Source organism: Chiroxiphia lanceolata, chromosome 2 (assembly GCF_009829145.1).
Source record: "Chiroxiphia lanceolata isolate bChiLan1 chromosome 2, bChiLan1.pri, whole genome shotgun sequence".
Taxonomy (NCBI): domain Eukaryota; kingdom Metazoa; phylum Chordata; class Aves; order Passeriformes; family Pipridae; genus Chiroxiphia; species Chiroxiphia lanceolata.
This window is the reverse complement of record NC_045638.1, coordinates 830,175-857,967: the sequence shown is the minus strand read 5'-3', so window position 1 is coordinate 857,967 and position 27,793 is coordinate 830,175. Positions and strand designations below refer to the sequence as shown.

At 51.1% G+C, this 27,793-nt stretch overlaps 1 protein-coding gene across 2 annotated transcripts in view; it reads right to left on the bottom strand.

The window, feature by feature from the left end:
• SON (SON DNA and RNA binding protein) overlaps window positions 1–27,793 on the bottom strand; it is a 37,391-nt gene that overhangs the window by 3,786 nt on the left and 5,812 nt on the right. For both annotated transcript variants that reach the window (XM_032680051.1, XM_032680050.1), the window contains exons 3-9: window positions 17,287–26,556; window positions 16,150–16,310; window positions 14,616–14,756; window positions 13,146–13,337; window positions 9,254–9,364; window positions 8,710–8,826; window positions 1,328–1,475 (exon numbers count right to left, since the gene is read on the bottom strand). In XM_032680051.1, coding sequence (XP_032535942.1) covers window positions 1,328–1,475; window positions 8,710–8,826; window positions 9,254–9,364; window positions 13,146–13,337; window positions 14,616–14,756; window positions 16,150–16,310; window positions 17,287–26,556 — 10,140 coding nt within the window. The remainder of the gene's footprint in view (window positions 1–1,327; window positions 1,476–8,709; window positions 8,827–9,253; window positions 9,365–13,145; window positions 13,338–14,615; window positions 14,757–16,149; window positions 16,311–17,286; window positions 26,557–27,793) is intronic.

The window sequence follows — 27,793 nt, the reverse complement described above, 5'->3', positions numbered from 1 at the left end:
TCAACAGGAGAGAGGATTCTGCATCCAGGCAGAATTTTGTGGGAATGACCAGATAAGGCTGCACATATGATCACAAACACTCCAAAGCCAGGAAATCCAGAGCAAAGCCCAGCTGGCACTAAGGTTATCCCTCTTTTCAGATGACTGTCACAGGCCAGGAAGAGGAACCCTTGGCAATCACTGTCATCAGCCACCTTTTGGTTTTAATTCCTTGGCACAGAAAGATTGTACAGAAGAAAAACATGGGAAGAGTTTGGTCATTCACAGAATCCCAAAATCACTGAGGCTGGAAAAGACCCCCAAGATCACAGAGTCCAACCTGCTTTGTTTTCTTCCAAGCTCAGTTCTGAGCAGTGACCAAAGCAAAAACAAGCCCTGAAATCCCAGCCCCCCAGAATGGTTTGGGGTGGGAGGGACCTCAAAGCCCACCCAGTGCCACCCCTGCCATGGGCAGGGACACCTTCCACCAGCCCAGGTTGCTCCAAGCCCCGTCCAACCTGGCCTTGGAATAATTCTAAGTATTTCTGTGCTTTGATATCAGTTGTGACCTATTTCATATACTAAAGGTTCCTGAAGAACAGAACAATTCCAGCAGAAATCCTGACTGCTGGAATTTGGCATTCTGGGTTTAAAATGGTCAGAACTTGGATGAGTGTTTCAAGTGGAAAATTGTCATCCACCTCCAAAGCACCCTGGCCTGGCTGAAGGAGCAGCTCCACGGCCTGGAATCAGCTGGATGGTTCTGCTGGATCCAGTGGGTTTTCCATCTGTGGCCACGGACAGGAAACCATGGACACAGGGGTGGTTTATACAGAGAGAGAAGAGATGGCTAAAGCTGCCTCTGGAACCAGCCCTGAGCTGAGCAGAGGAGCCTCCAGCAGATCAGAGCAGGGACTGAGGGACAGAACAGGAACCAAACCCCCGTGGAAGCCCCAAGCCCTGAGGGTGACAGGCTGGGGGGTGTCACCCCAGCCCAGCCCGGGTTCAACTGCTCCCCTGCCATCCTGCCCTGCTGCTGCTCCAGCACTGTCTCCACACCAGCCACCACAGCTCTTCCACAGCCACTTCCCTGCCTGTGCCTCCTCTGTGCATCCCACTGGAGCACATCCCCAATGGGAGAACGGCCGGGAAGCACTTTGTGACAGGGAAGGCAAAGGACACCTGGCAGAGCTCACAGCACAAGGACAAAGCCTAAAACAGAACAGGAACAAAGTCCCAGAACCTGTTCACTCTTGCAGGGCAGCCAGCCAGGACAGCCCTGCTCCAGCAGGTGATCCTGCCCATCTCCAGCTTTGGGAGCCCGGGACGTTCTGAGGGCAGGACTTACCTTTGCGATCTGTCTTAAAGTCCACCATGATGGGCTCCACGCTGCCTTCCTTGTTCTTCCCAAGCCCTTCTCCTTCTCTCCAGCCCATTTTCCTCATCAGCTGAGCTCCCATTCCTCCAGTGACAGGGGCGGCTCTTAAGAACTGATCCTATCCAGAAAAAGAGAAGTAAAACAAGGCCTAAAGTTAGCACTGGGATTTGAAATAGCAAGTGGGAGCTTCCAAAAAATGTTTCTAACAACCTTTCACGGACTGAATTTAAAAAAAAATCCACCTGAGCTTTGCGGGTTTTCAGCCCAAACCAGTGTGTGGAACCCGGAATTCACGCGGACACACGAGACACAAATCAATGTTTGGCAAAAAGGAACAACTTAAGGAAACTCTGAGGTGATCCCAAGGTGGCAGTGACCTGTTCCAGACAGATGTGTTTGACCAAGCGACACCCAGCCGGTTCTAAACACTCTCTTTGATCCCAGAGTTCTCCTCGGCTCGGGAAGTGTTCCGTGTGCCCGGCACGGCCGTGCCAGGAGCTCCTCCTCGCCCACAGAACACAAGCACACTCAGGCAGGACATTCAGGGCTCTTTAGGTGTATTTAAATCTAAAAAAAAAAAACCCCTCTCCGAATTGTATTCGTAACACGGCAATTGCACATTCGAGTTCTACCCTGCAAATCCACGTGGAACAAAGAGCTTCCGCTTTTCCCTCGGGTTTTTTAAACGGAAAAAGGCGCTGGGCCCCCCAGTTTAGCAGCAGAGCAGTTGTCACATTCTTTCAAATGAGCATTAATACAGGTTGTTAAATGGTGAAAGCTTAACAGAAAGTTTAAACATCCGCTTTGATGTAAAGAACTGTAAAAACTCCTTAAAAGTTACGTACCTAGGCCTCGCTGGCACCAGTGTTGGGAATAGTAGGGCTGGCACTGACCGTGGCAAGGAGGCGGCTACAAGGATTTGACCCTGAAACAAGTTTCCATACAGAGGGGTGAAAGTTCACAGGGTATTCTGTGAACCCTCATCTCTCGTGCCCCCCCGCTGGCCCCAGGAAGCAAGTCAAGCATTTCCATCCCACGGAGACTTGCTGCCTCGGACACAGTTACCCCGGCACGGAGCGGCTCCAGCGCAGCGCGGGCGGGACGCGGGGATGGCGCTGCGGGCACGGCGAGGGCACGGCCGGGGCTGGGGCTGCCTCGGGCTGGGCCTGCACGGGAACAGCGGCCCAGGGTGGCCACGGCGCCGGCAGGGCCCTGCTCTCCCAGGAGCCACGGAGCCCTGATTCCTGAAGAGCACCGGCCCCTGCCTTCCAAAGACTCGCCCAGGACTGATGGATCCCTCCTTTCCCAACAATCACAGCTCCTTGGTTGCCTGGCATCGACAGAGCCCTGATTTCTGGAGACTCATAGTTCACTGGTTGTCCAAGACTCACAGATCCCTGGTTTCCCAGGACTGATGGATCCCTGGTTTCCCAACACTCACAGATCCCTGGTTTCCCAGGATTGATGGATCCCTGGTTTCCCAACACTCACAGATCCCTGGTTTCCCAACACTCACAGGTCTCTGGTTTCCCAGGATTGATGGATTTCTGGTTTCCCAGGACCCACAAGGCTCTGCTTTCCCAGAAGTCACATGTCCCTGTTTTCCCAAAACTCACAGATCCCTGCTTTCCCAAGGCTCACAAGTCCCTGGTTTCCCAAAACTCACAGATCCCTGCTTTCCCAAAACTCACAGATCCCTGCTTTCCCAAAACTCACAGATCCCTGCTTTCCCAAGGCTCACAGGTCCCTGTTCTCCCAGGACTCTCAGGTCCCTGGTTCCCATTCATAGGTAACAAACCCACAAGTGTTCCTGTTGCAGAGTCAGTTTTCCAGGGATTCCCAACACATCCCTGTGGGTGGGACAAGGATAACAAGGAGGAGCTGCTGCAGATTGTGGCAGGAATTGCCCAGTCCTTGCCCATCCCCAGGAAACCCTCTGGATCTGCACAGGATCCACGTGGGATGGAGGAGCAGAGCTCTGGTTGGGGCACAACACCCAGTCCCTGTGACACAGCACCCAGAGCCTCCAGAGCCTCTTCCTGACTCCCAGTTCCCTCCTCCCCTCTCTTTTCCAGGAATGTCTCATAAGAGAAGGACACCCAGACACAAACCCAGCTGGGACAGCCCAGCCCCGATCCCGGGTTTGCAGCTCCTTGGCAGTGCCAGAATTTGGGAAATCAGCCCCTGTTCCAGCAGCACCCCTGTGTGTTCAGTTCACAAAGGACATGGAGCAAGCTCCTGCTGAGGTCACTGGAATGTCACACGGCTTCCCAACACACCTGGACAGTGCCCTGGGCCAGGGGCCAGGGAAGGAGAGAACACAACCAAAGTATCCTGTTCCCAGGGAAAAATCCAAGCCCTCAGCTCCTACCGAGGGAAAAGAGCCTGAACAGACTCCTGAAACCGGGAAGAAGAGGTTCTGAATTCCAAAGGGCAGTTTATTCCCAACACCCCTTCACTGGCTGAACTCAGGATCCTGGTGGAAGTGCAGCAGGAGCTCTGTGCACCCTGCTGACCCCACGGAACAACAGGGAGTCCCACACTGATCACAACCACTATCAATGATAATTATCAATAATAGTTTCACTCCAGAACACACAAATACCTGTGATCCCACTGACAGGCTAAAGGAAGGAATTCTGATTCCAGTGGGAAAGAAGCCAGGAGAAGCCCACTTGGATTCAGGTCAGTGAGGAAGGAAAGGTTTGCAGTGAGGAAAACTTCCTCCCCTCCTGAGTTTGGTTTGTTTTTTTCTTTTAATAATAAAGTGATAATAATTTAATACTAATAAGTGATAATTTAATAACAAACCTCTGATGGCCCCTGTACACTGTATTTTTTAATCATTTCCTGACAGACCACTTCCCTCAGCCCATGGTTTAATGAGGGGGGGGGAAACTAGTGCTGGGTTTGGAACTCATTTGAAACATAAAAAGGAACAGAAACGGTCACCAAAGCAGGGAAGCAAAATCCACATTTCTTTTTATGTTAAAAACCATCAAAGGCTGAGTGTCCCCAAGCTCCTGAGCCCTGGACCTTTGCAGATTCCAAACTAAGGGGGTTGGGATACAACCAACCCCCGGGTTTCTGAGCACTTGGTGATTGCTGCCAGAATTATCTGATTATTCACAAAGTCAGTTCTCTTTCCCTCACTGATCTGGATTTGAGGGAGCCTGCAGGACAATTTAATACCTTTTTCCTCATGTTTTGACCTCTACATTCCATGAAATCCCACTTCCATTCCACCAGCACATGGAGACACCAAAGGGTCACATTCCTGTGTCAGCACTTTCTTTAAAGGGAAGGTAAAACCTGATTCCTTCTGAGGCTTTGGAGTGGTTTTAATTCACATTATTCCTGATTTTTCAAGTGATTCTTTGGAGCAAGAATTTAGGAAGTGAAACCAAAGCCCTGAAGGCAGGTGGTGGCAGCTCAGGTACAGCCCAGGCTCTAAAGGTCACTTGACCTCCAAGACCTTCTTCGAGTTCCAGGAACAAGCAGCTCTTTGGAAAAACTTGTGCCAAGCTGCTGAATTTTCCATTAAATCACAGAATATCCTGAGCTGGGAGAGACCCCAAAGGCTCATCCAGTCCAACTCCTGGCCCTGCCCAGGACATCCCAACAATCCCACCCTGGCCCTGAGAGCACTGTCCAAATGCTCCCAGGATCTGGAATGTTGCTGGGACCCTGAGGAGGGAATTTGGGGCTGCTCCTGACCTTGAAGATGCTCCAGCCCTTTCAGCACCAGCCACATTCCTTCCCTCACACCAGGGGGTGAATCCCTTGCTGGAGAATCCCAGCAAATGCCTCACAAATCCTGTAGTTCCCAAGCTCCTGCAGGGTTTGTGCTGCACAACAGCAGGAGAATTCCAGCTGGAATAGCTGGAAAAACCAGCAGAGAGAGGAGTGAGGGGGGAGCCAGTCCAATCCAACTCACATAGCATGGAATCAGGGAATGGTTTGGATTGGAAGGAGCCTTAGAGCCCATCCAGTGCCACCCCTGCCATGGGCAGGGACACCTTCCACCAGCCCAGGTTGCTCCAAGCCCCGTCCAACCTGGAATTGGGCACTTCCAGGGATCCAAGGGCAGCCACAGCTTCTCTGGGCAACCTGGGCCAGGGCCTCTCCATCCTCCCAGCCAGGAATTCCTCCAGTATCCAGGATGTGATGAACACAGGGTTGATGTGCTCTGCCCTGTGCCCTCCATTCCCACGGGAACACCAGGATTCCCTGAGTGTCCTGCCTGGAAGTTCAGCACTCCTGCCAGGGGGAACGACCAGACCCAGCTCCACCTCCTCCCTCAGAGGAGTTCTGCACTGCTGTGACTGGGAAGAATGGAAGGAAGGCTTGGAACTTTCCAGAAGCTGCTGCAGCCCACGGGGGAGCACAAGGGAGTGGCCCAACAGGTCCCAGGGTCTCCCCGTGTGCACAAACTGCCCCTGTGGAGCAAGTGCAGGCTCCAGAGGGAAGCTGATAAATCCAGGACCAAGTGTGAGTCTGGGAAAGGGGGAGTGAACAGACCTCAACAGAATTTGCTTGGAAAAACCAAAAAATATTCCCCCACTAGCTCTGACATTCCTTCAGCAGCTCAGTGTGTTTGGAAGAAAAAAGGGAATAAATAAAGGAAACCTTCAGAGAAATGAGTCATGTTTGTGAACTGATTACACTGATGGTGACCCACGGAAACAGAACCCACTTTTCCAAAGGGAAAGGTGACACTGTTCAGAACTGCTTTAGGATACAACACATCCAGCAATGTTTTCTCCCTTTATGGATCCTGCTCAGGACCATACCCACGAACACCAGGAATTAGGACAGGAATTAGAAGATGAACCTCACTCCCACTTGGGGTCCCCCACTGGTGCACCCCATTAACCACTGCAGGACCCTCAAACACTGAGGTCCAAACTGGAATTCCAGGCAGTTTGAGGACACATCACCTCTCCAGGGAGTTAAATCCACCAAATGCAAAGTGAACTCAGAACTCAGCAAACAAACTCCCCAAGCCCTTCACTTCCTCTCCCCTGACACAGCTCTCCTGCTCCACCTCCCTGCTTTGTGGGGATCTCTGTCCCCCCAGTGGCTGAGCATCCTCTAATTATGCATTAAATGAGACCCCAATTAACTGGCTGACACGGTTCCACCTCTGCTGAGCGGCCACAGCTCCTCCCCTGGACACAGCAAAGTCCCCAGGAAATGCCTCCAGGAATCAGCTCCAGTCAGAAATGGGCAATAATTTACAGACACAACTCCACAGCCCTGCCAGCAGATAAAAAAAATTATAGTAACACAGAATATCCTGAGTTGGAAGTGACCCACCAGGATCAGAGTCCAACTCCTGGCCCTAGTGATGAAAACTGTCTTTTTTTAATGTTAAAATGCTTTTTCTTATGACAAAAAGGGAGCCCAAGCCTCACTCCTCAGTGCTACACTGATCAATTAATAATTGTCACACCACTTCAAGTGCCCAAATAACACACAACCCGGACTTTGCACTTCGTGGGTGGTTTGCATTCGTGTCCCTGAGAAAGATAACACGGATTCAGAACCCCTTCCTGTGGAATCATCCTCTACCACGGGATGGGACTCCACCTGAAGGCTCCCACAGGCCCCACCATTCCTAAGAAACCCTGGGCACAGCCTGAGCACTCCTGGCTCTGCTGGATGTGGAACCTGGAAGAGCAGCAGTGCAGCTGAGGAACACACAGCAGGAGGAGGATTGGGTTGGGTCCTGCCTTCTTCACCCACCAGCTCCTCCCGTGCCCAGAGCAGCCTCCTTTGTGCCCAATCCTGGGATGCTGCCTGGGGAGGACCCTGCCCTGCAAACCACAGCAGAGCTGCTGCTGCTCACCCCGAGTTCCAGATCCAACCCCACCTTCCAGCACACTCCTGCTCCTCAGGGCAGCCGTGTCCACGAGCACAGAGCACACTCTGCTCCCATCTTCTCCCTAGGAAGTGTTTCACTGGGTTGTTTGGGTTTTTTGTTGGGGTTTTTTGGGTTTGTTTAGTTGGGTTTTTTTAAAGCAGATCCCAGAGAGGGTTAAAGGCCCAGGAAAACACAGCTGCCCTCTGCATCCTGTCACTGAGGGCACAGAACCCCACAGAACCTCGAGCAAGGGGGAGGTTTGGGAAAGAGCTGATCAGAGCTGCTCCCTTCCCATGGCCCTGGGAACCCCTCCAGGGGATGCAGAGGGAGAACCTCCCTCACACACCTGCTGATCCCTTTCCCAAATCTGTCATTTCCAGCCAGGAAAAGCTCCCTCCTCACCAGCACATCCCTGCTGGGTGTTCACAGTTTCGATTGTCTCCATTAAAGGCAGTGTTTTGTTACAGCCTCAGATCAGCCTTTCTCATGTGCATCCTGCTTTAGCACTGACCAGATCCCCAAAGATTCCCACCTGGCCAGTGACTGGAATCTGAGCTCCCTGGCCTTCTGAACTGCTTGGCCATATGAAGTGGAAAAGCAAGGTAGTGAATCTTGGCAAAAAAGTTTCTATTTTTGGGTAATTCCAGGCTTTTGTGTTCAGTTTACACCAACTTTTATGGAAAATTCCACTTCAGCCTCCTGTGCAAGCTCCCAGCCTGGAAGGTGTCTGACCACCAGCTGATCCAGCACAGACCCAGCTGCACCACCTGCCAGACTGAGCAGCACAGCTCGTTATTCCTTTGGCCTGAAAGGTGGACACTGCCAGCATTCCTCACCTCTACTCCTTGTCAGAGCCCCAGCTCAGTGTTCACTGGCAAAGATGAAGCTTGAGGAATTCAATTCCTAAAGCACACGAGTGTAGGATGCACCACACTCCAAGAGCAGCCAGAGAGAACCTGAGCAAGAGGGGACTGTTTCACTGTACACAAATAGTATCAGGGTGGTATTAACACATAACTGCAATTCCTGGTGTAATCCTCCAAATCTTTGGCTCCCAGAAAACCCTGGTGATCCAGACAGAGGCAGAGGAGCAATCAGAGAGAACCAAGGCAAACACAACAGCAGTTTGGGACTTGGTTCGCTGAAGCTGATGCCAAAACTCACTGACTTCAACAAGATCAGGATCAAACCTTGCCTGAGCTGTCCCAATCCCAGTAAAGTAGTGATGGATCTGCCACGGCAGTGCCAGGACTGTGCTGGCAGTGCCAGGACGTGGATCACTGGGTGCCCACTGTCACACCCCTCAGTGACAGCAAAGGCTCTCGGCAGCACTGAGCTCTGAGCTGACAGACACAGATTTAACCCAACCTGCTGCACTTGGCACATGCACGACCACAGGGTTTTAAGGTACATTTCTGGCACTTTGCAATACTTGCACTGCTTTTCAGGCTGTGCAGGTGACACAGGGGTGTCTGGGAACTTCTACCTTTCGGATCCAGGCCTGGGGGCCGCTGTTGGTGAGTTCGTCCGAGGACAGGATCTGTGCCCCAGTGCTGCCCGTGAACTGGCCAGGGATGGAGTTGGACTGGGCCCAGGCATCAATCTGCAAAGGCAAAAGCACAGGAGAGACCAAAATAAATGTCTGCATCTTCTCCTCTGCCACTCTCCATTGTTCCTCAGCACTTTTCATGCTGATTCCTCATTTACATTCAGCGGGTTCATTAACAGCTGTGAGCAGGTGCTCCCAAAAGCTCCCAAAGTCTGAGTGGTCACCCTGAAGCCTGAGCTCCAAGTCTAGTGGGTTTATGGTCTCCTTATCCTCAAAATCCAGTGCTAGGAAGTGCATGGTTTCATGAGCTCCTCATCCCAAAATTCGGTGTTGGGAAGCACAAACCAAGGCAGGACTTTACGAGCCATCAACCGCTTCCCAAACATGTTTGCTCAACCAGGCCAGAGCGATGAGCTGGGGTGGAAGGCGAGCCCTGATTTCCCCCCAGTTGCTCAGCTGCTGCTGGCAGCCCCTGCCATACCTGCTCCTGTGCACGGTTCAACATGCACATGGCCTCCAGGTCGAAGGAGTTCTCATTGAGCCGTTTCTGGGCCACCGCCCGGTCGTTCATGGCCGTGGTGATGTCCACACACTGGGGAGAAAGAGAGCACTTGTGAAGATACATCAGAGCACAGGAGTGTCCACTGGGGCTGGGAAAAGCTGCTGGAGAATAAGTACTGCCAATACTGCAAAGTGGTTTTACACAATCAATAGTTTGTTTGATAAAGAAACAGGCAAGGCGACAAAAATCCTGGGGCTACTTAAATCCACACAGGGTGGGCTTTCCTAAGCAGATACAGACTCTAAGTGTAACATCACCTGTACACACTAAATACCCAAAGAGTTGTTTTCTAAGAACTATTTTGGTCACAAAAAAATCTGCAGAGAAGCATTTTCCTGTTCAGTGGCATCTTCTTCACCAACAGAATTAAACAAGGGACAGGAGGAGAGGGAACGGCCTCCAGCTGTGCCAGGGGAGGCTCAGGTTGGACAGGAGGAGGAATTTCCTGCTGGAAAGGGTGGTGAGGCCTTGGCAGGGGCTGCCCAGGGAGGTTTGGAGTGCCCAGCCCTGGAGGTGTCCCAGGAAGGCCTGGCCGTGGCACTCAGTGCTCTGGGCTGGGGGCCAAGGTGGGGATGGGGCACAGGGGGGATCCATGGGCTGGGAGGGCTTTTCCAGCCCCAGTGATCCTGGGATTCTGTAAAACCAGGCTGGGAGATCATAGAATTCATTGTTCTGGAAAGAGTTCTTTCCACCTGTGCTGCTGAACTACAATAAAATTTAAAGAAAAGTAAATCTGAAACTCTGTTGTGGAGTCCCCTGGGTGAGAACAGAGTGTATGAAGGAGCTCACTGGAAACCTCCTCTCTGTGGGGTGAAAACATAACCAATTGTGGCTGGAGTACAGCTCTTGTCTAAAATCCTTGTGCCTTGCTCCTCAGAGGATGTGCATTTTATGGATCTTTCTGTCTAGAAAGGAGAAGGGAAGAAATGGAATTTCCTTGGAGCTGTGACAGACACTGGCAGGGCTGGGACTGTCTGAGGCACAGGAGAAACCCAACAATCAGAGCAGCAGTTGGCACACACACCTCGAGGGGAAGGGGCATTTTAACTTCATTTTAATTGGCTCTATAAACCCCTTTTCTCTGCTTTGTTAGTCACCATCTCACACACTGCACAAAGCAGGAGAGACTCGTTTAGGATTGACTCAGCTGAACCAAACAAACACAGTTAATCCACAGCCCCCAGGCCCAGGAACCAGGTCAAGAATTAACTAAATACTGAAAAGCAGTCAGACAGACATGGGTTTCTACAACTGCATCAAACACAAGGATTGGTTCAGTGCTCTGTTAAATCTGACTGAAGATGTGGGATTTTCTGTTGGAGTTCAGGACAAAGGGGTCTCTGTGGTGAAGATCATTGCTGGAGCACCTGGCACTGACCAAGACAGGCCTCAAATCCCCCAAGTCCCAATGTCCCTGGACTGACATCAGTGCTTATTTACTGTCACACAGAGCACAACCAAGGCACAGGAGCAATCAAAATATTATCTCAAATCCCCTCACACATACATTAAAATGCCTGTTTCAAACACACACTGGCTGAGTCAATAAATTTCCCTCACATGCTCAAGTAATTCTTGAATTTTCTGTTTGTGAAACGGGTTCAGGAGATAGATAAGAGTTCTTCTACTCACCAAAAGCTTCAATCCAGCAATACACCCAGGCATGGGAGCAGCCCAGGAAAGCAGCCTGGCACCACTGCCATGCCAAACCTGGGTGTTAGTGCTTTACCAGACTGGGGCTCTCAGCACATTCCCTGGGCACTCAACTCCCAACACTTCCCAAAGGCCAGGCACCAGCGTGGGGACCAGCAGGGCTTTGTGCTGTGCCAACACACTCCATGGCAGCTTTGGGTCTCGAGCCAAAATATAAATCTCTGCTTGAAGTATGAGAAGTTGTTATTATTGAGTCAAGGCAAAGGGTGGCAGTGCAGTGTTCCATCGTCCCCCAGAGCTCTGCCTGGCCAAGCCTCAGCTTCCACACCTTCCCCACCAATCACAAACCCTGGAGCAGGAAGGATGTGGCTGGCAGGGGACAGCAGGTTTTTCACCTGCTCTGGAGGTTCCCTGAGTGCATTTCCTGCCTTTTTACATCCCTTGAGCACCTCTGCCCAAGGCACCTGGGATGCTCCACCCTGGAATCCAACACTCAGCTCCACACTTCCCAACACAGCTCCTTCCTCACAGGTTCCTCTGCCTCCTACAGACATGCTGAGCCTCCAGATTACTCCAGACCTTTTCCTCCATCTCCTACCACCACAAACAACTATGCTAAGAGCCTACAGGGTTATTAACCAAGCTGTGATACACTGGCAGGCTCATTTCAGACTAATGCAGTAACTAAAACCAGAGCAATGAAACCAGTTGGGTGGTTTGTCACGTCAGTCCAGACTCGTATCACAACTGCCACAATATTTCAGAATTAGGAACAATGAAGGGAGGGAAATTACATGTGAAACTTTTCAAGGATCCAAGCACACTCCCCCAGGCAAGGAGCTGATCTGCCTCATGTTGCTCAAAGGGAGCCATTTCCACCTCAGAGTCCCCATAAACATTTTAAAAAATCGGGCAGAGAAGCAACTCTGTTACCTGTCAGACTCCCTGGAGGAACACACAGGAATTCTGCTACTGTTTCCCACTTAAACCTTGCCAAACCCAAGAGATGGGACACTCTGAGCTAACGCCCCCTGAAATCACCCTTAACACAAACCAAGTTAAGGTAAATGCAAATAAAAATATTTATTTACAAATATAAAAGCAGACAACATAGTTACAGGCATTTATAAACATACACAGGACAGAAAGGAAAGTTGTGGTTCACATATTTAGTCCAGTGAAACCGGGAATGACCTTCTGCACAAACATCTCAGGGTTTGCCTCACTAGTGGTGCCTGAGAGCCCAGACTGAGGGAACAAGGAATCGAGTGCCTGACCATCAAATTCCCAGGTATCCCATGATAATGTTGGGGAAGTTACACTCTCTGGGCTTTTGGTGCTGTAAAACACTCAGAAGAAAACTCCTTCTGTGCTTCAATTGTACAGTACCAGAAAGTTCTTGAAAAACAAAACACACCAAGTGAAGAGATGGTTTTGTCAGAAATGGATGGAAGGGTTTTGGTTTTGGCTTTGGAGGGTGTGAGAACGAGGCTTCAGGTGCAGTGAGGTAACAGCAACTTAAAGAAATTAACATCTGTCTTAAATATTTAATTTACTTAATTACCAACCCCCCACAAAATGTTCTCTGGAAGAAATTTCAAGGGGGAAAACATTTGCTCTGTATTTTTTTGTTTATTATCCACACAATTAGATTGTCCTTCAGAAGGTCAAGTGCAAAACAGCCATGTGAGCAAACCTGCCTGGAAAGCTAGAAAATCAATAAACACATCCCGAGGAGATGGTGGTTTTAAAAGCACTTACAATTTTCAATGGATTACATTCCAGTGTGATGTTGTTACTCTAAGATCAGTGGGACAATTTAAGCAGCATTACATACATTACTGTCAAAGTCTCCAGGTGTTAATTAACCTCTGCAGGAAACTCAACAAAGAACTTTTTTTTCCTCTTCCAGCTAAAGTTTCAATTCCCTGGAGCCCAAGGAGTCCCAGCTGACCAAAGGCCAGGGGTGGGACAGGCTGCTCCCAGCCCTGCCCCCGGGAGCATCCCAGATGCAGAGCTCACATCCCCAGCTCACTCAGCTCTTAGGTCCCACCTTTTTAAGTGCCTTTTTCGTTTTCCCAGACTGCAATTTGGTCCCAGAGTGCCCAGGTAATGGTTTTGGCTTTCTGATGTGATAGGCTCTCCTTGCCTTGCTTACCTCAATGGCTGGTTTGGGGAACACATCGTCCTTGCCGTCGTCTTTGCCGCCCTTGTCAACGGGAACCCACTCTCCATAGACACTGTCTGCCTCCTTCTTCCTGTGCTGGGACCCAGAGGACACAGGGAATTCCTTGGACAGGCTGACCTGGTTTTTTGGTTGGGGGGGTGGTGCTGGTTTTATGCTGGGAGTCTGAAAGGCAGAAAATGGCACAAAGTTCAGACCTGCAAACACACAGGACTCCCAAAGTGATTCCCTGCAAACCCTCGGGGTTCAGCTGCCACAGAACACTCACCCTTCTTATTATGGAACAATGAGCTACAATAATTATAATAAATCAACCCACACCTGAGCAACAAATTGCACTGTAAGAGAAGATGAGAAATCACTGAAACCAACCTCAGTGGCCCCAAATCTCCCAACTCTCCCTCTCCCAGCTGAGCCCGGCACAAAGAGAACAACCCTCATCTGCCACACAGGTATTTTGTAGGCAAAGCTCCAAGGGAAAAGTCCTGGGCAGCCAAAACACTGGCTGTGATCAAAAGCTTTGCAAGACCAGACAGAGCACTTCTCAGCATCTGGTTTTCCCATTTTGGGTTATTTTTCAGAGCAGCAGGAATTTCCAAGCACATTCCATCTACGGCCTTGTCTTCCTCAGACACTTGGCAATTCCTGAAGAACCTGCACAGATCTCTGCCAGGTTCCCTCCCAAGGGACAAACACAGGTGGCCACGTAGGATAATACTGGATAAACTCCTAGGGATATGGATGGGAATAGCTGTCAGACTGGAATGGAGAAAGAGCAACACTAAAAGGGTCAAACATGTGGCCAACAGGCAGAGCAACCCATCACCACCACAGAACATTCCTCTGGAGCCTGGAAGAATTCCAAGGTTTCTTGAGTTTCATTGTATCCCTTTCTAACAGTACAATATAAAATCTCTTTCTACCTTACACATGTAAAGATGTATTACTGCTTATTTTGTGCACACCACAAGGTACATGTATTTATACACAAGAATAGCATTGTTATTTCTACTGTTCCTTCTAATATAATAATCTAATGTTATTTCTATTTTCACTGAGCCTACTAAACACTTTTCTAGTGCTTTATACCCTGCAAAACCAGAACAGACTTTCGTGGCCACAAAAAAAAAAACAAACCCAAACTAAAACTGGAAAAAAAACCCACCAAAAAAAACCCCCAAAAATCAACAAACCAAGAGAAGTTAAACAAATGCTAATTGATGCTTCAAAGCATTTAATCCCAGATGCACTTCAACAAACACTCCCCATTTCACCAAGATTATCAATTTAACCTTGGTGAATCTGGGAGTGTTTCTTTAAATTGACAGAGAAACACTCCCCATTTCACCACGATCATCACCCCCTGCCGTATTTCTGTAAAAGAACCTGCATTATTTAAAAAGAACCCCGGTTTAAAGCATTGAAAAGTCAAGTAGTACTCACACTTAAATTGAAGAAGATAGGTTTGGGCTCGCTGAGCTTGAAAGGATGGTTGTAGAAAGGCCGCTCCTCCTCCTCCTCGTCCGAGACGTGGGGTTTGTTCACGATCACGTCGTCTGTGCTCTGGGCAATCTTCTTGCATTTCTGAAAAGGAAATGTCAGCTCTGACTAAACCTGCACTTGGCACCCAAACACACAAAGAACATTTCTAGCAAAAAACATGGTTTTCTTTTCTGAGGACAAGAAAACCTTTCAGCGAGGGCACCAATAGATGGACTTCACTGGGTGCTAACTCGGGACCTCGTCAGGAGCCACAGCTTCCAGATTCCTTCTGGAATATTGTGGGGTTGGCCAGGGATGCAGGACACCCCCATTTCACTGAATACAGAACACAGAGGTGCTGTGGGGATACCACAGACAAATAAGGAGAAACCTCCACAGGAGGAAACAAAAAAGAGAGGAAAAAAAGGACAAAAGACAAAAAGAGTTTCCAGAGAGGTCATAATTTTGTGGTTCTTTCCTGATTTCCCAGCACCTGGACTGCTTCTGTGGCCAGTTTTGACTCAACAGAAGAGAAACATCATCCAGTAGATTCCCAGAGTTGTAAGGAAAAGGAGGGGCAGGTTTGGGGCTTCCAGATCAGCACAAACTACTTTGGATCTTGGTCAGGGGACGTGAAAACCACTGCAGGTGTGAGCACAGGGCACCTGCACCACCTCAGCTTTGGACTGTCCCTCTGCTGCCCCCCGCCCAGGGACAACTGGGAGAGGATTTCTCAGCACTTGGACATTGCCTCATCTCAGATGTTATTTCCAGAACTGTCACACTGATGATGCAATTAAAAAAAAAAACCCACATAAAAGCACTTCTGTATTCCAACTTCTCTCCAGTTTCTGGGGGAAGTGTCCAAGGGCAGGTTGGACAGGGCTTGGAGCAACCTGGGTCAGTGGAAGGTGTCCCTGCCCAGGGCAGGGGGTGGCACTGGATGGGCTTTAAGGTCCCTCCCAACCCAAACCATCCTATGATTCCAAAACAACAGCACAACCAAAAACTAGAAGTGAAAGCTTTGGGTTTCGTGAACAGGAGTGCAGGGACAGACACCAATTTGTACCAAATGAGAACAGAATCAGAACTAAAAAAAAAAAAAAAAAAAAGGCAAAATAATTGGATTGTATGCATTTCCACAGAATTAAAAACGTCAGTTTTAATGACTTAAAACAGACTTGTGTCCAGAATAAGGGCTCAAAAGGGTGGTGAGGCCTTGGCAGGGGCTGCCCAGGGAGGTTTGGAGTGCCCAGCCCTGGAGGTGTCCCAGGAAGGCCTGGCCGTGGCACTCAGTGCTCTGGGCTGGGGACAAGGTGGGGATGGGGCACAGGGGGGATCCATGGGCTGGGAGGGCTTTTCCAACCTGGACAATTCTGTGATTCCCAACCCAAAGCAGCTCCCCCGTGACCCGAGCACACAGTGCCACGGTGCCCACACTCCCCCAAAGCCCAGCTTGGTTACGCTCAGGTTCAGGGCTGCTGCTCTCCCTCACCTCCGTGAGCTCCTTCAGGGTGTCCCGGGAGGATTTCTGGTTGGCTTTGTCGTCCTTCTTCTGGGACAGCAGAGGCATCAGGCTGGGGGGCAGGGGCACCCCGGACTTCGCACACATGGCGGCCGCGTTGGCTTTGGCGATTTCCAGGAGCTGGGCCTTGTCTGAGGAGAGGCATTTTGGTAGAGGAGAGTATTTTATACAGGTTCTTCTTTTAATAATAAAGAAGCGTTTCTGGCAAACTGAGCGAGATTTTACCCACACTGTGCTTTTATTATGTTCTGTGAAAATCACTGCTTGTATAAAACACAATTACGTGCAAAACTGTTAATAAAACAGTAATTTGCTCTATTAGGGAGTCCTGTGGCCCTGGAAGAGAAAGAGGGCATGGAAATAAATTAAGCCTCCTGCCAGTTTGCAAATAAATGAGTTACCACCTTCTAGTACTGGCAGGCTCCCAGGGCAACTCTGAGGCAGGACTAGAGGACCAGAACCTCCAGTCCACCACAGGAGGCTCCTCACACACAGTACAAGAGCTCAGCTCCAAATTCAAATCTTCTTTCTCCTGTAACTTACTATCCAAGGAAACCCCACAGCCTCTCTTCCCCCAAGCACAGAGAAAAGATGCAGCTCATTAGGAGTTTTTCTCTGATTTTCCAATCTGCTGAGTCTGGGATTATTTTCAGAAACAAGTCTCCTTTTCCTAGAAGTTCTTACCATGGGAAAGAGGCAAGACAGAGTCCTGGGAACAGCCAACAACAGAGCTTGGGACTCTCCAGCTGGTACCTAACTGACCTTTCAGGCCCAACCTGTTCTCAGGAAAACAAGAAAGTCCCAAGTTTCTTATGCCCAATTACTTGGCCTTCATCAACTCTTACCCTGCACAGTGTTCCTCAAGGCTGCTGCACACCACCTTTGCACATAAGCTCCAGAGCCCAGGTACAACCTGCTGCAAGGACACTTCCATCCAAATGGAGAGCAGTGTGGAAGTTCCTACTGGAAGTCACTGCCTAAAACTAACGCGCAGAACGACTTCCAGGGAATTCCTTCTGAACACTGCAGGGATGTGTTAAAGCCAGGCTGTGCAGACCGACCCACCCTCGTCCATCCCGGAGCTACCGAAAATGAGCCCTCACTCACCCAGGTCCGTGAGACGTTTCGGGGACCTGCTGGAGAACTCGGAGGACCTGGAGCGGCGGCGATCGGGTGACCTGCTGTACCGCCTTCGCCCTGAAGACCTCGACCGCCGCAGCCGGATCGGGGACCTGCTGGAGCTCCGTCTCCTCCCTCTGGATCTCGATCTCCTCTGCCGAAGAGGCGTCCGACTCCTGCTCCGTAATCGGAGCGATATCCTACGATCTCTGGAATCCGATCTCCTCCTCCTTCTCTCGGTAGATCTGGATCTATTTCTCTGAGACCTCTTGCGCCTGTCCCTGGATAAGGAGCGTCGCCTTCGGGATGCTGACCGTGACCTGCTCCTCCTCCTGTGCCTTGACCGGGACAAGGAGCTGGACCGGGAGCGGCGGTTGGATTTGGATCGCGAAGCTCTTCTCCGTGTCGCTGACCTGGAGCGATTCCGCCTGGAGCGAGAGTCTGTGTCGTATCTCTTGGATCTGCGCTGAGAGGACCTGGAGCGCCTGCTCCTGGACCTGCGTGAAGACTCTTTGTCCGCTGTCTTCTCCACGGATTTGGATTGACTCCTTTGGCGAGCGGTGGACCTGGAGCGCCTACGCCGGGACCTCCGGGTGGACTCCTTGTCTGCTGTCTTCTCCACGGACGTGGACTGGCTCCTTTGGTGAGCGGTGGACCTGGAGCGTCTCCGTCGGTACCTCCGGGTGGACTCTTTGTCCGCCGCTTTCTCAACGGACGTGGATCGGCTCTTCTGGAGGGTGGGAGACTGTGAGCGCCTGCTGACAGATCTCTGGGGAGACTCTTTGTCGGATGCTTTATCAACAGATTTGGATCTAGATTTCTCACGTTCAGAAGACTCGGAACGTCTACTTTCAGGGACAAAGGAAGAGTCCTGTTCCTCCGACTGCTCCAGAGGCATGGAATCCTGCTTATCTTCATCTGCCAAAGAGGGCTCCGCGTCCTCACCCTCCTCTTCCCCGCTGGAAGACTCTGACTCATGCTCCTCTGACGACGTGGAGTCTCTTTGTTCAGCTGTCAAGGAGGGCTCCGCATCATCTCCTTCTTCTTCCCCAGTGGTAGACCTGGACTCAGCCCCATCGGGGGATGCGGAACGTCTGTGTTCAGCTGTCAAAGAGGGCTCCGCATCCTCTGCTTCTTCACCAGCGTCAGACCTGGACTCCTGCTCGTCCGACGACGTGGAATCTCTTCGCTCAGCTGCCGAGGAGGGCTCCACATCCTCTGCATCCTCACCAGCAGTAGATCTCGACTCATGTTCATCTGAAGATGTGGAGTGTCTACGTTCAGCTGTCAAAGAGAGCTCCTGATCCTCTGCTTCTTCGCCTACAGATGACCTTGACTCACGTCCGTCAGGAGACACAGAACGTCTGTGTTCAGCTGTCAAATCCTCTGTTTCTTCACCAGCTGTGGACTCACGGTCATCAGAAGACGTGGAGTGTCTACGTTCAGCCGTCACAGAGGCCTCCCCATCTTCCCCATCCTCCCCAGCAGTGGACCTCGACTCATGTTCGTCAGAGGATATGGAGTCTCTTCGTTCAGCTGTCAAGGAGGGTTCTGCATCCTCTGCCTCTTCCCCAGTGGTTGACCTTGACTCACGCTCATCAGAAGACACGGAGCACCTACGTTCTGTTGTCAAAGGCTGCTCCAGATCCTCTGCTTCTTCACCCGCGCTTGACTCCTGCTCTTCAGGGGAGGTGGAACGTCTCTCCACGTCATCCATTTCTTCATCTATGGCAGATTTCCGGTCGTGGCCCTCGGGGGACACAGACCGCCTGTGTTCAGAAGTCAAAGAGGACTCCAGACCCTCTTCCTCCATGGGAGATTTCAGCTCATGACCCTCCTGATAGGAGGATGTGGAATATCTACGTTCAGATCTCAAAGAGGGCTCCAGATCCCCAGTTTCTTCTCCAGGGCCCGATCTCACACTGTAGCCGTCCGGAGACACAGAGCGCTCACCTTCAGGCAGTAAAGAAGGCATTGCGTGGTCCACTTTCTCAACAGGGATGGATTTCAAGTCACTGTCATCGGGGGACATGGAGGCTCTATCGTTCAGTGCCAAAGGTTCAGGGCCATCTGCTTTTCCAACACTGGTGAATCTCAACTCCTGCTCATCAGGAGATGCTCCATGTTCATTGTCAGGTGTTGGAGAAAGCTCCTGCCCATCTGCTTTCTGAAGAGGGGGGAACCTCACCTCCTGGCTCTCAAAAAACAAATGGTCACGTTCAGATGCCAAAGCAGAATCCGCACCCTCTGCTCTCTCAGCGTGAGTTACTCGGGGTTCATACTCCTCGGGGGACAGAGCGTGTTCGTTTTCAGATGTCACAGAAGGTTCCTTGGCCTCTATTCTTTCAGCTGGGCTGGACTGCAGCTCCTGACCTTCAGGGGACATGGGACACTCACCCTCAGACAAAGACAACTCCTGCACCTCTGTTTTTCCAACAGCTGCAGGCTGCAACTCCCGGCTGTCGGTGGATATTGAACTTTCACTTTCAGATTCCTCCCCTTCTTCTTTCTCAGCGGGACTGGATCTCAAATCGCGCCTCTCGGGGGACACATCGTACTCGTTTTCAGACAGCAGAGAACACTCCTGCACCTCTGGTGTCTCATTGTAAGCGTGGAGCAGCTCCAGCCCCCCGGGAGATGCAGTGTAGCAGCTGTCTGGGATAGGGGAGGGCTCCTGCACTGCTGTGTTCCCAGCGAGGCCAGGCTGTAAACCCTGGCCCTGAGGGAAGATGGAATATTCACTGCCAGGTGGCAGAGAAGGCTCCTGCACCTCTTTTTCAGCTGGGCTGGCCATCACCTCCTGGCCCTGAGGAGACACCCCAGGCAGCACAGAGCACTCCTGCCCCTCTGGTTTTGCAGCCAGGGAAGATGGCAAGGTGTGATGTTCAGCAGCCACAGCATAGCCACTGTCGGGTACCACGGCAGCCTCCTGTACCTCTGCCCTTTCGGGAGAGCTGGACCTCAACTCCTGGTGAAGCCAGGACACGGTGCATTCGCTGTCAGAGCCCAGGGCAGGCTCTTGCATCTGGGCCTTGTCAGCAGAGGGTGCCTCCAACTCCTGGCTCTCGGCAGACACCAAACTTCTCTCCTCAGCCATCTGGTAAAGGTTCCGCAGCTCCGTCTTCTCCACAGGGGTTGATGTCAGCTCGGGGCCATCGAGCCCTATTGTGTGTTCATTGTCGGACACTCCAGAAGGCTCCTCTACCTCAGCTCTTCCAAAAGGGGTGGATGTCACCTCGTGACCATCGGAGGCAACTGAACATCTGCTTTCCTGCACCTGTATTTCATCGTGGGCAGACCCCAGCCTGTAGCTGTCAGGGGAAGCGAGGACTTTCAGTTCAGACGAATTCAGCACCTCCACTTTTTCAGCAGGGGCAGGTCTCAGTTCATAACTATCGGGCAAGAGGACAACCCCCTCTTCTGATGGCAGAGTAGTCCCTGGGGGTTGCAGTTTTTCAGGTGTACTCACTGATTCACCATCAGCAGACACAGAGAACCCACCTTCCAGCGAGAGAGGAGACTTATGGATCTCCACTTTATCAACTGCAGCAGATGCCAGTTTATAGCCTTCGGGGAACACAGAGCACCTAAGCTCAGACACCACTGACAGTTCTGCACCTTCTGTGCTCTCAAAAGAATTGTACTTTGCTTTGTGGACATCGTGGCACACGGGAATCCCACTCTTGGAGAGCACCAAAGATCCTGCACCGTCTATTTTTCCAGCAGGCAGGTATCTCGACTCGTGCATTTCTGAAGATCCGGAGCAATCAACCTCAAGGACTTGGGGAAGTGTTGGGCCGTCCAAACCTTTGTCAACAGATGATCTGGACTCACGAACTTTAAAAGAGGACACTGAAACAAGGTCATCAGAGATCTCAACAGGACCACACACAGACGTGAGGGAAACATCTGCAGCCTTGACTTTTTCAACAGATAAATATCTTTGTTCATTTCCATCCGGGGACTTGAAGGACTCGCCAACAGACAATGAAGGCTGGTCTACCGGTGCAGCAAAGCAGGATCCTGATCCACGTCCATCAGGAGACATGAAGTATCCACCACCAGAAGCCAGAGAAGGCTCCTGGCCATCAGGGATTGCAGGGTGGGTCCCTTCAGGTGCCAGGGAAGGTTTCTGAGCTTCCACTGCTCCGGGGCTGGCAGCCAGATGGGAGGATCCATGTTCAGGTACTTGCAGAGACTGCGGGAGCTCTGTTTGTTCACCAGGGATATGTCGTGAGTCAGGACCATCAGACAAGTTGGAGAGCGTGCCTTCGGATGGCACAGAAGGGCCCTGAGCTTCCATGCTTCCAGAGGATGAGGAGATAGTCTTGTAGTCACTTCGAAATGACGGAGGAAGCTCTGGACCTTCTACTTCTCTGAGAGGGGCAGTTCTGGATACATCTCCGTGGGATGTGGAGAGATGAAATTCTGCTACTGAAGAAGTTTCTACATCTCTCCTTTTTTCAACAGATGAGGATCTTGACTTGGGTGTCGAATATGGAAGTTCAGGTAGCGGTGAAGACTCCAGAGCCTCTGCTTTTTCAGCTGATCCGTTTTCAGATGTCATAGAAAGCTCTGAATCCTGTGTTTTTTCCACAGACATGGATCTCAATTCCTGGTTGTCTGGAGTCTTGGAGGTATCCATTTCAGACATGGCAGAAGACTGCAGATCTCCTGTTTTTTCAACAGAGCTTTCTTCAAGGTTATCAGACGTTTTGGAAAATCCACTTCCATACGACGGAGGCAGCTCTGGGCCGTTTATTCCTTGCTCGGACAAAGACATTGACATGGGACCATTGGAAGATTTGCCTTCGCTTCCAACAGAAGACTCAGGAACATTTTCAAGACCTTTGGTTGACTCCTGAAGTTCAGATGACTCCGCATGTTTGCTGGACTTTGCTGACAACTTATTCTCTCTTTTTTCTACAGATTTGGACCTTGACTTGACGCTGTCAAAGGACTTGGAACGTTTCCGTTTGGATTTTTTTGAAGATTCCTTGCGCTTTTTTTCGACAGACCTGGACCTGGACTTGTAACGTTCAGAAGATTTTGAGCGGCGACGCTTGGATTTACGTGAGGACTCCTTCTTTTTTTCCACCGATTTGGATCTCGACTTGTACCGGTCCGAGGACTTGGAGCGCTGACGTTTAGACTTCCGTGACGATTGCTTCCGATCTCTCTTTTCTACTGACCTGGATCTAGACTTGTAGCGGTCCGAGGACTTGGAGCGTTGTCGTTTCGACCTCCGCACAGACGCCTTCCGACCTCTTTTCTCTACGGACCGTGACCTGGATTTTGACCGATCAGAGGAACCAGATCGATGTCTGAACCTCCAGGAGTATTCTTTGCCGCCTCCCTTTTCTGAAGACCTGGATCTAGATTTTGAACGGTCAGAGGACCTGGAATGTCTGCGGCGGGATCTCCAGGACGACAACCTCTTCTCCACTGACCGGGATTTAGACCTGTAGCGGTCAGAAGACCTGGAGCGTCTGCGCCCAGACCTGCGAGAGGACAGTCTCTTTTCCACTGACCTGGACTTGGATCTGTAGCGGTCGGAGGACCTGGAACGTCTGCGCCCGGACCTTCTGGAAGACAGTCGCTTCTCCACGGACCTGGATTTGGACCTGTAGCGGTCAGAGGACCTGGAACGCCTGCGCCCGGATCTCCGAGAGGACAGTCGCTTCTCCACGGACCTGGACTTGGATCTGTAGCGGTCAGAAGACCTGGAACGTCTGCGCCCAGACCTTCGGGAGGACAATCGCTTCTCCACGGACCTGGACTTGGACCTGTAGCGGTCAGAGGACCTGGAACGTCTGCGTCTGGACCTCCGGGAGGACAGTCGCTTCTCCACGGACCTGGATTTAGACCTGTAGTGGTCAGAGGACCTGGAACGTCTCCGCCTGGACCTCCCAGAGGACAATCTCTTTTCTGCTGATCTGGATTTAGACCTGTAACGGTCAGACGACCTGGAACGTCTGCGCCTGGACCTCCGCGAGGACACTCTTCTCTCCCTCTTCTCCACAGATAGGGATCTGGATTTGGAATGCTTTTTTCTGGACACCGAGTAGTTTCTGCTCCTAGAACGGGCTCTTTTAGAGGTCAAGCGCCTGGAAGTAGAGCGCGACCTTGATTTCTTCTTCCGCTTCCTAGACCTGGACTGAGACTTGGAGCGGCTCCTTTTCTGCTTCTTTGAATCATGTTTCTTCTCACTGCTTCTATGGCTGCTTTTCTCAACCACGTTCTCCAGTCTCATGAGAGTCTCCTTCATTCGTGCTGCCACATCGGGTTGCACATCAGATGTTTCTGAATCTCTTTTCTCCGAGTCCTCTTCTGGAGTTGCTTCTTTGACATCCTCAGCCTCTGGAATGACTTCTGCCTGGGCTGCTTCTGCTTCAGTCTCAGGTACTGGAGCTGCTTCCAAATCTTTTGTCTCTGCCTCCAACCCCACAGCTGCTGCATCTTTCAGCTCTACATCAGCCTGAGGAGCTGCTTCCGAATCTTGTGTTCCTGCCACAGGAGTCACTGTGGAGTCTTTTTCCTCTGCAGCACGTGAAGAACTAAAAACTGTTTCTGCAATAGGCTCAGATGGTTGAGTCTGCTCTGCATCTTCCTTCTCAATCAGCATATCCTCCACCTGTTGACCCTGCACTCCTTCTGCATATTGTACCTCTGCTGTCACTGTGTGTTCCAGTGTTGTTTCCAGACCCTTCCCATCCCCTGGTTTTGGAACTGCTTCAGAGGACTTCAGTCCAGCAGCATCCAAGATTTCTGGAGCCTCTTCTGAACTCTTCCATTCTGCAGTAGGTTTTACTTCTAGAACTCCCTGCAGCTCTTCTGGCTTTTCCGTGTGCAAAGATTCTGGAACAGCTGCTGAAGCATCATCCATGGCTACCTCAAGCTCTCCACCTGTTCCAGAACCTTTCACCTCTACTGTTGCAGACTCTTTCATGCTCTCCAGCCAACTCACTTCTCCAGCTTCTGGTGCTGGCTCCAAATATTTTGCTTTCTCCATTTCTGAGGGCTCATTTCTTTGCATGCTGGTCCTTGCTCCAAGTAGATATTCTACAGCAGGCCCCTGAGTTTGCACATCTGTCAATTCTGTCACATTGTTTTCTTCCACTCTGGGCAAAGACTCCAGTACTGCTGTTGAATGACCTACTATTTGTTCCTGAACAGGTTTTGAACTGGTTTCTAAAGCTTGTACAGGTTCTAGGACTGCTTCTCTGCTCCTTGCCTCGGCTTTGCTTGGATCTTCTGGAGCGAGTTCAGAATCCCTTCTCTCCCCATGCACCTCAGTTTGTGAGGTTCTGGTGTGTGCCATGACCTGAGTCTGGGAAATGATGGAACTCTGTGTTTGGTTTTCACTGAGAGGTTCTCTCTCTGCTGTGGTTTGCCAGGGCATCACTCCTGACAATGCTTCTCTAACTGGTTCCACGCTCTCACGCGAAACCACAGGTTCAGGAGTCCTTCCTAAGGCAAGTCCTGGACTTGCAACAGCCCCACAATGCACAGTTTGTTCTGAAGCTTTCACACCTTCCCCTTGCAAGGACAGTGAAGCTGCTGCGAAACCCACTGGTCTCAGGACTCCTCCCAGACCTTGCACATCTTCCTTCTGCAAAGATGGGGCAGGTGCCAAACCTCTCACGTTGGATTCACCCTCAGGTCTCGGCAATGAAGTACCTTCTGAGCCTCTTGCTTGTGGACTTCTAAGCCCCTCTGCCATGTGGAGCTGGGGAGCTGTTTGCTGGACCAAGGTCTGTCCAAGGGCTGTGGGTTCTGCAGCTGCTCTTCCCTCTTCTGGCTCCGCAGCCACGCTGGTCCCTGTGGGTACTGCTGGCAGCGCGGGCCCCGCGGCTCTGTCCACACCCCTCGCTTCTGGGAAAACTCCACGCTGCAGGAACGCTCCTGCTGCCCCCAGCACTGCTGCAGGAGCTGTGGGACCTTCCACGCTTTTGCCTTGCAGACTCTCACGAGCTGTAACACCCACAGGTTCCATGGTTGTTTCCGAAGCTTTCACATTTTCCACAGCTGGTTCAATATCCTTCATCTTTGTGGTGGCTCCTGCTCCTGGGGGTGTTTTGGCACTTTGTATTTCCACTGGAGCCACAGGGCTGGCTGCAGATAATTTAAAAGGATGTTGCAAAGGTACATTTGCTCTCAAGACACTTGAACTCCCCATGGGGAGTGTCATGCTCAAATTCCCAGCTATAACCGAGGGCTGCTGGGCTGGCTCCAAAGTTCTGCTCACACCCCCCAGTTCCAAAGATCTCTGCACACTTTGCACATTTCCCATATGCACACATTTTTCCGTTGCTTCTGGAATTTTCTGTACTTGTCCAGCGACAGCCACGTGAGCTACTGTCACAGCACTGGGATCTGCCCAATTTGCAGATGTAGGAATTGCTGTCCCACCACTTGCCAAGGACACGGACTCCGAAGCTGTTCCTAAGTCCTGTGCTCCCCTCTGAGACACTGATTGCAGAGATGCTTCCGAGTAAGGCAACACCTCCATGGCCTCGGGCTCGAGAGCTGCATCCAAAGCTTTTAACTCCCCAGTGCCTGGAGATTTCAGAGTAACTTCTGAACCTCTCAGTGCTTCTACTGAATCTTTCTGAAACTCAGATTTACTGGCAATTCCAGATGGGATGCTGGACCAAGCATCGTTTCCAGTATCAACAACACTGGCATTAATAGCTACAGGATTAATATTTCCATGGGACTGCTGAATTTGTTCTTCACTAGTGCAAATCGTGCTGTGAGCTATACTGGTATTTTCTGGGATATGAGACTGGTTGCTTTCTAAATTAAATGGAGGATTTGTTGCACACAAAGTCCCCTCCCCACTTCCGAGGTTTTCTGTAGATTGCTGGGAATCAGTTACTGAATGGGAAACAAGTCCTAAAGCTTGATTATCAAGCCCCTCACTCGCTGTTGGGCACAGCTGTGGCTGCAGGTGCCCAGCCAGGTTGGGCTCTCCCACCCCTCCCTGCTGGACATTCACTTGGGAGTCGGATTTCTCCAGGAGCAGGTGAGGAGCCGGCGGCACGTCCGCGGCTTCTCCGGGACGTGCACCCAGCTTGGCTTCCTTTGGCTGCTTTTTATGCTTTTTCTCTTTCTTCCTTTTCTTCTTCTTTTTCTTCTTCTTCTTGCTTTTGTGCTTCTTGTTCTTCTTTGCTTTCTTCCTAGGAATTTCATCTTCTCCAGTGGAGCTTCTTTTTGTAGACTGAGTACTATTTTTCACAGTATTTTTGTCTACATCTAGAAAAAATGATATTTTCCTTGTAAGCATTTTTAAGACTGCATTTTAAAAATTCCTTTAGACTACCAATGAAGAACATGGGCAGAAGTACAAAACAATTACACTTGCAAACCCTGCCTGACCTGCTGGGCCACCACACACCAACAGCACACGCTCCTTTTCCAGGTCTTCTCTCTTCCCCTCAGGAGTCACTTAAACTAAAGACAATTAATTCCTCTTTCAAAAAACTACCCAAATCTTCTTGTTCAACAACACAGGTCTAGTGGGAACAGGGCTCTTTCCAAGAAGTATCACAGAATGGTCAGGGATGGGAGGGACCTTCAGGCCCACCCAGTGCCACCCCTGCCATGGGCAGGGACACCTTCCACCAGCCCAGGTTGCTCCAAGCCCTGTCCAACCTGGTCTTGGACACTTCCAGGGATCCAGGGGCAGCCACAGCTTCTCTGGGCAACCTGGGCCAGGGCCTCCCCACCCTCCCAGCCAATAAAAAGGAAGGAAGGACAATCCTGGGAACTACCATCCTGTCAGTCTCCCCTCTGTGACTGGGAAGATCACGGAACAGATCCTCCCAGAAGCTCTGTTGAAGTACATGGAGAACAGGGAGGTGATTTGGGACAGCCACCATGGCTTCACCCAGGGAAAATCCTGTCTGACCAACCCAGTGGCCTTCTCTGATGGAGAAACTACATCAGTGCTAAGGGAAGAGCCACAGCTGTCATTTATCTGGGCTTTTGTAAAGCCTTTGGCACAGTCCCCCAAAACAGCCCTCTCTCCAAACTGGAGTGATGGATTTGACAGGTGGACTGCTCAGTGGATTAGGAATTACATGGATGGCCCCATCCAGAGGGTCATGGTCAAAGGCTCAGAGTCCTGCTGGCCATCAGTGGTGTCCTCAGGGCTCCATACTGGGACCAGTGGGAGCTGATCCCTTCCCCAGTGGCACAGAGGGCTCGGGGCCACCCTCAGCAGCTTTCAGGTGACCCCAAGCTGAGGTTGCAGGGACACACCTGAAGGATGGGACCATCCAGAGGGACCTGGACAGACTGGAGCAGTGGCCCTTGGGAATCTCCTGAGGTTTAACAAGGCCAAGTGCTGGTGCTGCACCTGGACTGGGGCATCTCCAGGATCAATCCAGGCTGGGGATGAGCAGATGGAACAGCCCTGGGAGAAGGCCCTGGGGGTGCTGGTGGGGGAGAGGCTGGACATGGCCCAGCCCAGACCCCCCCGTGCCCTGGG